At 39.7% G+C, this 13,763-nt stretch overlaps 1 protein-coding gene across 11 annotated transcripts in view; it reads right to left on the bottom strand.

The window, feature by feature from the left end:
- Window positions 1-13,763, bottom strand: part of LOC122404470 (RING finger protein nhl-1) — a 79,748-nt gene that overhangs the window by 20,802 nt on the left and 45,183 nt on the right. For 9 of the 11 annotated variants that reach the window (XM_043408423.1, XM_043408430.1, XM_043408433.1 and 6 more), the window contains 3 exons: window positions 10,600-10,949; window positions 5,609-5,884; window positions 984-1,320 (listed from right to left, as the gene is read on the bottom strand). In XM_043408423.1, coding sequence (XP_043264358.1) covers window positions 984-1,320; window positions 5,609-5,884; window positions 10,600-10,949 — 963 coding nt within the window. The remainder of the gene's footprint in view (window positions 1-983; window positions 1,321-5,608; window positions 5,885-10,599; window positions 10,950-13,763) is intronic. The other 2 variants (XM_043408432.1, XM_043408434.1) reach the window with 1 other exon arrangement.

Genomic DNA, 13,763 nt, shown 5'->3' with positions numbered 1-13,763 from the left:
ACTGTGTAGGATTTCGGGGTCATGTCTATTCACCAAAAATGATTGTAATTGACCCCCGCAACCAAAAATAATTTTTTTAGAACAATTTAACATTTTTGTTTTCGCCGAAAAAATTTCAGCACCTACCTCCTGTTTGCCAATTCTAAATGTTTCTCTTCGACTGTTTCGTTCAGTTGATTTAATTGAAAATGATCTTTGATCGATTGTTTTATATCGTAACGTTCTTCCAATCCCGCGAAATGCATAAAACGATCTTCTTCCGACGAAAACTGACTTCCGGAGTACTTGGTGCCTAACATCCAGTGTTTTTGAGCTCTACTGTAAATTATCCATTTCACTGTCTACTAAAATGGATCACTTATGTATTTCTCTTGTTGCCTATTATGTTAAAAAAATGTATATTATAAAATTATTGCCTCTTTTTTATTTGTACGCATGCTACATTCTCAAAAGGCCGATAACAAATATAATAATTGATAAAAAATAAAAAGTACAAGATACTTACCGCAAGAGATAACAACTCGTAAAGAAGATATATTCTTCTGAGAACACCTTTCACATTTTACGATTTTATAAATTTCACAGTCTCTCGACAGGCTTGATATCACATTTATCGTTGATCTCGCACTGATCTCGTTTCGTTTGAACGTATTCTGCACTTCACGAAACGAAATATACTCTCCTTTCGCGCGAGACACAATTCGAAACAATTTTCTAAACTTCTACATTGTAGCTTTCTAATCATCGTGATTAACTGCTTCAATACAATCCCGCTACAGCCATAAATTAAAAAAACAAAACGAGAATACATTGTTGAGTCAATGTGACTTTTTTTCCGGGGACTGATCTTTCTTTCTCCCTGCAATACGATCGTTCTATGGAGAATCGTGGAGAACAGCGAAAATTGAAAAAGGGGGACGTTGGAACGCAGCGAAAGAAAAAGAATATTAGAGATAAAATGGAGGGCGAGGAGTTCAACTAACCTGAGGCTTTGGTGGTGGGGTTTGTTGAACAGGATGAGGAGCTGGCTCTTCTTTCTTTCTCTTTCCGGCTCTTTCGTACTCCTGGAGCTTCTTCATGACGCGCGGCGAGTCGGTCAGACGAAAGATACCCGAGAGTGGCCCACGCGCCGCGTCCTCTGTGTCCAGAACGCGTTCGCGTAGTCCTGAGGATTCCTGAGGCGTCGACGTGAACCTGACGGTGGACCTCGTGTCCCCGTCGGAGTCGTCACCGTCCCGATGCCGCATAAATCGACTCCTGTACCTCGATTTGTTCCTCGATACTTCGTACTCCGGCGCTTCGTACCTGTGCGATCGGTGACTATAATTCAGCTTAATTTTTTCTGTATTGTCAGCTTCGGAGCTGATAATGGTCCTATTGACAGGGAACAGCTAATGAGGGGAGTTTTCGATTCACAAGTATCTTTGGTATGTATACATAGAACGATTGATAATTCATGGGGGGACAAACAGGGCTAGGGAATCTATGCACAGCTCTGCAATTTATTCAGAACTCTGACTTTATAATTTTCTCTTCAACTTTCGAAATATATACCATCGCATTTAGATTGGACATATTCATTCGGGAAATTACAGTTATTTCCCCACTCGCACTCGCACGCTATAATGGTGATCCACTGTAAATGAAAAGGAACTTGTTCTTTCTTAGGAATTTTTTCCCCATTTATTTTTACCAAATGTTGTTTATTACAGTGTTGCGTTGTTTCTATTTACGAAGTAGTTCTTTTTTTAATATTAATTTGCATGTAATGCTTAATTACAAGGGGGATAATAATATAGAACAGTGTATAAATCAATAATACAACGCAGTGTTTCCAACTTGCCATGACTAATGACAAGTCTTATAAATATTTCAATGTATGAAAGAATGGTCCTGTACCAGTTTCTAAGGCAACGATTCACAAGGAACAAGCTCTTTTTCATTCATAGCGAATCACCATTAGTAGCTCTACACAGTAAAATATTTAATTCAGGTAAAACACTAATTACCGTTTGGATTCTCTTTCGTGAAAACATCATCTTTGATCGATATTAATATCTATAATATATTTCACGATAAAATAGAGTTATTAGAGCAGCTGTATAATCGAGGATGTATTATTAATTAGCGTTTTAGAGTGGAAGAAGCATGGAACGATTAGCTTCTTCGAGCGTAACAACCGAGACTGAATGGAGTTTACGATTTTCTGGTAGTGGGTTATCCGCGTTTCGAGGCGCGCGGCAACGGATGCATCCTGTTGCTCAATTATCGCTCTTCAGACACCAGAATGGCTCGGTATAATGAGGGAAGATCAGGATGGGGGATGGGGCCGTATGTTGACGGTAATTGATCTTATTCAAATCTCCGCAGTGCAGTTACTCGCGACTCGAAAACGCGAGATGCGAGTTTTCCGCCCGCGGAGTCTGGAATTGTTCGCAGACGTTGGGACGGGAAATTACGCCCCGGAAAACTCCCCCGTCGACCGTGTAATCCGATTCCTTGGAAAACGATCTCTTAAAAAATTGATGCACATCATTTGCTGGACTTTCATTATTGACTTTTGTGCCGGAGTCTAGTACACGGTCTACAGAACGATATTCTCGGAAGTAATACATTTTTCAAATTGAAATATGGTTTGCACGTTTCGAAAATAAAAACTAATAACACGGTTTAATTTCGGTATTGGTTAAACGTTTCGATTCTCTTCGATAACAATTTGTTTCCCTTTAATCTTCCACATGCTCGTACGGAAACTGAGTACCTTTTTAATTGTACGAAATATGCACGATTCGAAGAATTAAATTGTTGGTAATAATTTTGAAAATCTAAAAATTGGAACAACGAATTGAAACACGTGTACGTGTCTGCAGAAAAATAACACAATAGCTCCGATATAAATGCAAGAACGTTATAAAATAGGAAGATATATGCAGAAACGATTTGAAAATATTCTCGTGGTAACGGGAAGATAGCAGAAAATTATTTAGAATGCCCGCGGTTAAATAAATTGCTTAATCTTCGAGCACCCGTTACCCGTTTTCTAGGACACGGAGCAGAAAAACAATTGAGCACAGAATGAATATAGCGAAGGGTTAAACTAGTTGCTTGGAAATATCTTCTTCTGCCTTTTCTAGACCGCTCGAGTGTCTGGAGATTTTCATTTCACCGCCATCGAAGTGGAACTCGTTTTGTCGAAACCTTTAATGAAACCTGCTCGAGGGAGAAACCACCGACAACCAGTAAGAAAATTTTCAATTAGCGTCACTCTGTTGTCGATTCGCGCAACGTCGTGCTACGGTTCATTTTTTATATCCTCGAAATCTTCAATTTCGTAAAGAAATTATTTGCAAATGTTCCATTTCGGATGAAATTTTTATTTTCGCTCGTTTGGTGCTTCTTCTCGACGAACGTCGCGTGTTTGATGAGGTTCGAAGGCGTTTGAAGTTTCGAAATCGTGCTTCCCCCGGACGAAGTAGCGTGCAGGGTAGTTTCGTCTACGCGATTATCCGCGATAATCGGTCGGGAAATTGGGAAATTAGCGGGTGGATCGGTCACGCGACGAGCAGAATTGCGGCTCGTTCTTGCGGCGATCGAGGACACGCGAAACGACCGCGCAGTTTGGCCCGTTGGTTTACTGTTTATTACGCCCGCGCATTATATCAAAAGCTTTTCATTTACATTTTGACGAGGTGGCTTAATAAAACGGCCCGCGCCGCGGCGTATAACGCGAAACGGGCAGTAATTAAGCCCGACCGCGCCTATTTCGGCCTCGAGGAAGTTATTCGCGGCCCACGCCGCGGAAAAAAGATTACGGCCAGACGAGAGCCACGCGTATTTATAACGTTTGCTAGAATAGATATGTGGGACATCCTGAAAAATGTATGCCCACCTCGGATGCTGTTTGGCGATAGTCCAAAGTAATCCGCGCACACGGTCAAACAAGTTTTTACCGGTCAGTCCGCACCAACTCGTTGCTCCCCTGTCTTCAATTTTCACGATACCGAGAGCCAAACATCGAACAACACGTTTCTACTTAACAACTTACAAATTATAAAGTACTCGTTCGAGTTCATCAAACGTGTCCCACTTATCGGGCGCTTGGCATAATCTTTGTTTCATTACCAAGGAAAGAGATCGCATTTGAATTCAACATTCTCAAACCGACGAGGGTCGAATTTGTGATTTAGAAACAAACGTTAGTTATAGTTATTTTTAAACGAAATTTCAAACATACCAACGTTAACGATTCATAGTTTGAAAATAGATACCGGGATCTAGACTGGTTTATGGAATTTTTTGATCGCGTTTTAGCTTGACTGCATAAGTATTTTTCTTAGCGTATAATAAAACGAAATTTTTAACAGTTTCCAGGCTTGTTAGTGGGTAAATGTTTTAGGAAATAGCATCAAACTACATTTGAGTAAAAAATCAGTTTTGTAGCGACGATATAATGGCTTTGCCAACGAGAGGAGTGATAGTTGCCTTAATATTGTATTTTCATAAATTTTCCAAGTATTTTCTTACGCTAGGTGTATATTCACCGTTTACCTCGCAGAATGTTTAAATAATTCTGTGTTGTAAGTAATGCAATCGCCCAAGAAAGAAGTTTGACTGCGCGGTGCTATTATATAACGATTACGTCTGATATGGAACATCCGTGACCTCCGCCCTTTCGTTTTTTACATGAAATTTTCCAAGTTTGCAGGCCGGTCAAAAATAAGGGTTACGTATTTTTTTGTTAGCAGCGGTAACTCAAGTTTAGGGGTGAAACTACCCTACAAAGTTACACCCCTTAACGATATTTTAAATGCTGTTCGAGATTCGAGAAAGTTTCATCGACAAATTCATTATGGTCTTTTTATGGAAAATAATACCAGCAACAGAAATAATTAAAAAAGTTTGGGAATTACTTTTACCACTTGTATTCTCGACACTTATAAAAAGACGAAACACTGGTTTTGTTTCGAATTCATGGCTAGCTATAAATAGATTTATTTCGTGCTTATACCGTGCACAAATTAAAAACATGAAACGAGAAATTGTTGAGATCTTCTTTCGAGATTTTAGAGTGGTTGAAAATAAAAAATACTTTTTTTCATACTGTAATCTTATATATATATATATATCTAATGCAGATTACAATGCCTACAAATGATTTATATTTTCATAAAGATCCATTTAGAATTTGTTCGAAACAAGACCAAAAAGACCAAAACCTTGTAGGGTGGTTTTCTCCAGCAAAGAAGATTTATTTTATTTTTCACCGCTAAGTACAAACCTGCAAAGTTGTACGAAAAACGAAGAGGAATATTCCCTCAACCGACATTCACAATGCGACGGAAATTAATGTCTTTATTCCTTAAATGCGTTTCTTTTTTTTTTATAGAAATTAAATTTACTCTTCAAGCAACCTTTCGTAAAAACTTCGTTGGATCTAAATTCTGGCAACCTGTCCAGCTTCACGGTACAGTTTCTATTACGTTCTTGTGTAAAGAAACTAAAAATGCAACGCGGTAGGGTTTTAAAGCCTGGGTGGGACGTGTCTTGGCAAGTTCGCGAGGGAAACAGGTAAGGAAGGTAAACGAAAACGAACAAAAGATATAATTACTCGTATTCGGGCAGGTATCGATTTCTCGCGAGCCGTTCCTCCTCTTGCTGCCTGTACTGCGAAGCCAGACGATGGTCACTTTTACTTCTCATGAGGCCGGGCGATCCTCCGGGTGGCGCTAGGCTGCTCGAACTACCCAGCAACCCTCCGCTTCCGGTCTCCGGCTTAATATTCAGCTCGCCGTAACCCGCTACGTGGAGGACCAGCTGGTTCGGATCGTGGGCCATCACGAAACGCACTCGCCGGCTGTAATCCCCGGCTTCGTACTCGAAGTTCCTGCAAAACGATCGAACATTAACGATTGTTTCGATCATCCATCAATTATAGACTAAGGAAGAAGGATAGACTGCAATAGACAATGTTGAGAATGTAAAAACAAACGTAAAACATGTAAACCATGTGAAAACAGGATAATATGACGCAAAAAGACTGGATGTGTCACTCTTAATAAAGCAATTCTAAACATCAAGCTGTTGAAAAGAAGGCTTAATTTGTTCAGCGCAGTTCACGTGGTTTTAAGTTTATCGATGTCATCGTTCGAATATTGTGCAGCTTTCTAAATGATTGGTCTCGTTACAGACAATTTGCTGGGAAAGTATTGGTCGCAAACTGTACCAATTGTTTCGCGAGATATTTCCCGATATAGAGACACTTGGTAGAGTTTACGCACACAGCATGCTTCGTTTCTTCCTTATGTTTAGAGCTTTCCGCCGCCTTTGTGATTTCCCCTTTAACCCAGTTCCTAGTATCTTTACAATTGTATGTTTTCTCACACCGATTTGGAATATTAATGACGAATTGCGCGAGGAAAACGTACACGGTGATCTTTGAGACGATCAGAATCTATTTTAGAACGCTCGCGTGTTAGCGTACACTTCCGTTTAGATCGACATGATTCATTACGAATGATAAGAAACTTTTGTTTCTTACGAATATACTTTCCATTTACTTTCATCAAATATTGCTCGATACCCATCGTACTACTTCGATTTCGATTTTTTGTGAGACGATGGAATACACATGCCCCGCTTCTGCGAAATATTAGCCGTAGTTGCTTGGCAGTTTGAACGATATAATTAATTAAAGTTACACACCGGGTACTATGAATATATCTGATCGCGGTAACCGCGACAGGGAAGTGACATATTGCGTGGTTTGCAAATCGTAAATTAAGCGATAATTCGATCACTGAGCTTCCGATTTAGAAGCCACGCAACGTGTCACTTCACCATCGCGACTTCTACGACTAGATAACTTTAATCAATTATATATCCTTAAAGTTATCGAGTAACTGTGGATAATATTGCACACGTATCGTTAGAAATATGTATTCCATCGTCCTGCAGATACTACGTTCTTTATAGCTCTTCATAGAACTAAAACTATTCTCTTCGTTTAAGTTTAAATAATCGATGGTACGCTTGTACGTTTTCTGATAACAAAGTGCTAATTTACTCTGACTCAACTTGAAATAAAAGTCAGAAAGAACTTTCTGAAATGACAGTTCGTTATTATCTAGTGGTACTAAAAAATAAACGGAATGTCAATTTTTTTTCTTGCAAAAATTTTAATTGCTTTTTAAATAACTTATCCATTATACTTGCAGTAAATAACAATCGATTTGTACATCTTTGAAGCCTGAAAAATGGCGTCCTGTCGATACTTTGGGTTCCGTAGCGATACAAAGTTCGATCATTTCTTAACATCCTTCTTTTATGACTTCCGCTATTCCGGAAGGTAATTAAAGTGAAAGATCCGCGCGTGAAAGTTCACAGACACGTTCAAAACGTGTTGGACACTCGTTGCATTCAAGGGTAGATACGCAGCCTTTGCATTTTATATCAGGGAGCCCGTAACTTATTCTTCTTCCCGTTTCTTTGCCCTATTTATCGCGACGTCGTGGAAACAAGTCCGGAAAATATTTCACGAAGTTTGTTTCCGCGATGGTCGTTCCGCTTCCGTTGCGTCTTTCGGTAATCTTACCCCCGCGGCGGCGATAACGGCCAAAGGACCAGGAACAAAGGGATATTTAAGGGGTCGCGACATCTTCGTGGCGAAAACACATCGAAACGATTTGTGTTCGTAAACGATAATCGAAATCTCAATCCTTCTCTTCCCACAGTAACCACACGATAAATTGAAACCAAAATCGAGATGAATTATCGTTTAGAATTTGGAATTAATTATTCCAAAGCATTTTATTTGCTAATGGTTTGGAATTACAGAGTTGAAATACTTTAATAATAATAAGAGCAAGAACACGAGTATGATTAATAATAGCGATGTAATGTTTCGTTCATGCGTACCACGGAGGATGGAGCGCAAAAGTTGTTTTGGGGTCTCGTGGGGGTCGAAGGGCGCGCAGCTGGGGGCAGAAAGTTACGCGAAATATCGGATAAACGATTTGGAAAGGAGCGTCGTTACGCGCGCGAATGGCGTCTAGAATTGTTGTAAAATTAGAAACCGTATTTTAATCATTCTCCAACCGTAACGCGAGCCTCTCTCGAATCGAACAGCGGATCGTAGCTGCCCGCAGGAACACGATCGGTAAATTGAAAGATTTACGATGTTGCGCTGGTCGTCGTACGCGAAATTTCATCAATTCGTAACGACCTGTAAAATTGCCAGTTTAATAATGGAAACGACCGGGTTGCCGGCGCTCAACGGATTCGCGTGGCTCGATGAAAAATGGCCACTCGACGTTAAGTAATTATTTTCCTTCGGAAAATGGAGTCTTTTAAGACGCTCGGGAACTTCGGCTGTTATCTTTCGCGCAATATTCTTCGCGAGCTTCTTTCCTCGGCTGTGTCTATAGGTAAAATAATAAATACCCGGGGAAGAGGTCAAAGTTCGTTCGTGTATGCACCGCGGTAAGTAAAATAAATTACACGGTGATTGGAGAAAAATTGAACGATAAAAGATAGACGCCGGCGCACGAACCGAGTGATTTATCGCCCGTTCCACAAATTATGTTTTGCGCCTTGTGCAACACCTTTGGTTTTCTTTTTTTTTTCTTTTTTTGCGGAAATACAGCGACGAACGAAAGAATTGGCGCGCTACTTATCGTGCAAAACGCTTGTAATTGTTGGTGGAAAAAATAATCGTGTTTATTTCGACCACATCAAATATCTTTGTTTCTTGTTTTTTAAAAATAGTAGAGGTCGAGACTAATTCGATGCGTGATATATTCACTTTGAGAAATCCTCAAAATGACGACCATCCGCAAATGTACGATTATTTGAACCATGAATAATATCAGTATGACCCATAAATTTAAATTCTTTCAGTTATTTCCTTATGTATTCATGATTGAATTTTTATACAGTTTAAGAAGCGTATTAAAATAAATATCTTTACACGAATAAATCTTCGCTGGATATCAGCGATTCTGTATAAATTTTTGAATAGTTTCGTGCAACGATCGGGTATGGACGGCAAGTGTTTCGGTGTTTTATTAAATCCCGGCATTCGTCGGCCACCGATTAAATTTTAAACGAACGAAAAGTTTAATGACGCGTGCTATCTTCGTCATAGCTTCTGTCGAAAGCCCGCCGGTTCTCGTCGGCATTGAACTTGACGCTCGATAAAGCAAGTAAAGCGAAATACGCGACTGGGAAATTGCCTCTCCGCGGATAAAACTCATCGTATTTCATACTCAAGGGGGATCGTTATTCCCCGCAGAGTCTACAACGAATTTTCGAGGGATCGGGATTTCCTCGAGATTTCACCGTCGTTCGTGAACCAGACGACAAAAGAAAAATAAAAACGAATTCCAAAGGTTTCCTTTTTAATTTTCTCCGGTTCTTCCGGCCTTTGACTAACCTCGAGACGGCTCTTAAGATACGAGGGTCGATTAATATCTCGAAATCGATGCTCGTTACGATACGATGCAACGTCGTTTTGCACGCCCCGCGAGAAAGATACGACATTTACTGCAAGTGTTTTAAGGAAACGCGATAGAAGCGTGGGAGTATCGTTCCTTTAACTCGATAAATTTTAATCTCGATCTGCGTGTCCCGGAAGGGTACTACGCGAACGTTTTGGAAGATAACAAGTATCGCGGAGAAATTTGTTTTCATACTCGTGCCGTAACGGAGAGGGCTGCTCCTTACTCGAGGGCGTCATTAGAAAATAAAGGATTATACTCTTCGGTCCGGTGGCCCCCCGGGGAACCGTGATCCCGATAGGAAAATATTTTTTTTTATTTATTTCCACGGTAGAACCTTTTTGGTACACGTACACGATCTATCCGAAGAGAAGCAAGATAGGGCGAAACATGATGGTAACAAGAGCATGATGAGTAATGAAGTCGAGTTTCGCTAACGAGGAACATCCAGGAACTGTCCAACCTCGACTTTCATGAAAGTTTGAAGGTTCGTAGATACGCCGAAAATAAGGGATAAGTTTTGTTCTTGGCCGCGGAAATTCCAGTTCAAGGATACCAACCTTCGTGCTTTCATCACTCTAATATCTTGGAAACTGTCGGGGGATGAAGGAAACTTTTTTCAACGAATTCTTTAATGAATGTGTTGGTTGCAAAGAGTTAACGATTATGATAAAATTAGTTTTATATAAAATATAATTTATTCGAAAGATTTGTCAATTCTGAACTATACCATACAACGCTTGAAAGACTTTTCAAGTTGTATTTACCGGTTAATGACATTTTTTTAAAATCGAGAATTTCCAGGAAAATTAAGTTTGCGTTACGTTCTTGATGAAAACGCTTAAATGGCTCGGTTAATAACATTTTTTAAATTAAGAATTTGCGGAAGAGTATGTACGAGGTCGTCGACCATATCGATGGTTTACGTAGACAAAAGTTTATGTTGCCAAAGTTGCAAGAGTATTTATTATTTTTAGCCGGTTCGTAAACCCTGCAACGTGTGCGAAGATTTAGCGGTAGCCGGGAGAAGTTTGAGAAATACTGTCACGAAGGACTCGAACACGCGTTAGGGTGGAAAAAGCTGGATAGATTATGGACGACAAACCTGATGAATTCCACGGTGCGCAGGAAGAGCTCTTTTGTGTCGAGGAGCTCCGAATCGTCCCACGGCACGTTCTCATTGATGTGAGCCTCCGCCAAATCGCAGTTGCTCTGAATATTCGCGATTTCCAATTCGAGATTCTCTTTGAGCTGAATCATGCCTCTGAGCTCGGTGCTCAGGTATCGATCGACCTCGTTACGCAGATGTTCAGTACGGTCTTTCAAAGCCTTGCTCAGCCTCCGATAAATCTCGTCCACCTCTTCCGCGACCGAGGCGCAGTTTGTTTGCAGACCAAGGGTGTTTTTCTCCACCAGAGCCAACGCGTCCTGCAACCTGTGCAACCCTCTGCGAATCTGAAAAGAGGATTATCGTCGGATCCATGAATAAATTCGTATAATTATGCCTCTCGGGTTAATCGAGTCGCGAGCTATTTTTTTTTTCAGGTAGAACGGTCCAACCAGGATTCGATTATCCGGTGTACTAACAGGACTTGATATTTTTAAGGAGGACCGCGATAATCGACACTTTAAATCACTGGTAATTCAGGATTTAATTGGCATCGATTAGCAAGGAAATTGCAAATATTCAAAACGACAAACAGTAGGTTGTGTAATAAGGTCTCTAAATGTTCTAATACTTTATTAGGAACTTTCATCGGATGACTAGATTTGATTGGACTCGTGTCCAAAAAATGAGTTGTTTTCTAATAAAAGTTATTGCAGTTGGGATGTTCTATCCCACCCATCATATTCACCAAACCTTTTAACCGAATTTTTTGATGAACGAACAAGGATGACAGAAGGTTATAGAATAAAATGGCAGTATTTCGAGACTATAAGAAATTGGTTAACTAATTACTGTTAAAAATTAGCCTCAACTACTTCTTTTTTAGAAAGGGTTATATTTCTTGCTACATTAAGAGTTAAACAAAATATGGTTTGACTCGCTTCATCTCAGGTCGGTGGACCTCGATTTATCTGACCTGCTTCGGGTTCTCATTACGTCGGTTAATCGAAATCCTACTGTATTTGCGGAATTGCGCTGTTTGATCGCACTTCTCTCTTGTTTCTAGAAACCATTCCCAACAGAATGCGTGTTTGCTTTTTTCGTCCGTTCGAGACAAAAAATTAATACAAATTCGACTGGAGAAGTAAATAGTTCACATTGGCAGACATTAGCTATTACTGCACTATCGAAGAAATTTTATAATTCATTGTACGAAATGTTTGCCTAAGAGTCTCAAACTCGATAAAAGAACGAAGAAACCTTGAAAATTTTGTCCTGTGAAATTTTAAATTAAATCTTTGATGATATTACAGAGTCTTCGACTACAGTTTTATATGTATATTTATTTATAGTAAATATTAAAATTTAAAAATATTATGGAAATAATCCCAATATGGCTTCCCTCCCCCCGAAAGATCGAAGTATCGTGAGAACTTTCCTTTCGCGGTTTCGTTGGAATCGTGGAATTTCGGGTGTTAGTGTTTTTCGTTTTGTTTGGAAATGGAATTCGCATCGTTAAAGGGAAGCGTTTGTTTTGCGCGCATTAGGGGGGCGAACAAATATACCGATAGTTATTTTCGGATTGCACGTACACAGGCGTGTAGTTGCACCACGGTTATGTTGACCCGAATTTACGGTATTCATCCGGCTTGAATCGAGTCGTTTGATCCGCTGGACGAGTTGAACGTTTCCCGCGAGCCCATTTAAAGTTTCCCAACGAGTTCCATAAATGTATCAAACATTTTTCATCGAATCGACTGTTTCTGCGATCGATGCAGCTTAGTTTAAACACCTTATTATTAATTTCTCGTATAAATTTCACTTTGTTCTCACAAGCCTACAGTCTGTCATTAAACGAGAAGTTACAACTCCCACAATTTTTAATATTTTTTTATGAAAAAAATACTGTATGTACTCATAAGATGAATAAATCAGTACAAAACAACCTATCTATTATTTTAAAAAAATTACAGTCTAGACAGCAATACCTCCTTAAATCGATCGAAGATAATTTAAAATCGTGCGATGACGATGTAGAATTAACGGGATTAAACGAAATAAACTGAGATTAAATCACGAGCGAACGATGCAAAAGGAAAATAAAACTCAGCTAGCGTCGCTTTGGTGCCAAGAACAGGGAAAATCTGTTTCGCGTTTGTTTGTCGCGCGGTCAACGCGGTCCGTGTAACACGCAACTTCCAACCTCAAACATGTAGCAAAACTCGCAAATTTTTCACTCGTAAATCCCCGGGAGAGCTGCTCCGATCCATGGCTCAAATATTGATCAACGTGTTTCGCGGTCCACGAAGCATTTAAGTTAAAAATGGAGTGAGCGAAGAATAGGTCGCGACGTTGTATGTTCCCCGTGGGCACGGAATAACAGTTGCGTTCTCTCCGTTGCAGACATTTCCCGGAAAACTTTGTGGGCACTTTCCTGAAACTACACAACGACCTTCGAGCTCTTCATTCGTCTCCTCCGGTAGTAATCGTCGAGGAGGTACGCACCGATTTCCTGTTATTCTATTTATACTGTTGTTGAATGTAATAGAAATATTCACATTCTTTCAGTCTTTTGTATTTCTCGGTGTTTAAAAATATTTAAAACTTGCAAAAGAATTGCATACAAAATTCAAAAACATATACAAACATATTCGTACATTATGATGGTGGCACGCTATAAATGAAAACAATTTGTGTAGATCCATTTTTTTATACATTGAGATACTTAAGGGTTTAAATGAACAATAAAACTTGTGAATGGTCGTATCATGTTTTAAACATTGGTTCTTAAAGCGAAGCTGCTTTGGACATTGCCGTATTATAGTTGCTTTATTATTGTATACTATTCATATTAAAAAAATATACTACTTCATAAATAGAGATAACACAGTGCAATACACGATAATGGTGAAAATAAATGGAAAGAATTCATGAGAAACATTTGGAAAGAAACGAGTGAATTTGTAACATTTATAGCGAATCGCCATTATAATAATGCCCGTAGGTCCCTTCTGGTTTGAATGACTGTAAACAGAAAACTTTGTCTTAAAGTTGAACGAACGCGCGCAAGAATGGGCGGACATTTTGGCGAAAAGGGGCGCGATCGCGTACAGATCGGATCCGGAATACGGTGAAAACGTATACGTGAGCCACTGGAGGGA

Source organism: Colletes gigas, unplaced genomic scaffold, assembly GCF_013123115.1.
Source record: "Colletes gigas isolate AHSC1104 unplaced genomic scaffold, ASM1312311v1 Colletes_gigas_Sc00003, whole genome shotgun sequence".
In the NCBI taxonomy this organism is placed as follows: Eukaryota; Metazoa; Arthropoda; class Insecta; order Hymenoptera; family Colletidae; genus Colletes; species Colletes gigas.
This window is presented reverse-complemented; position numbering and strand designations above follow the sequence as displayed.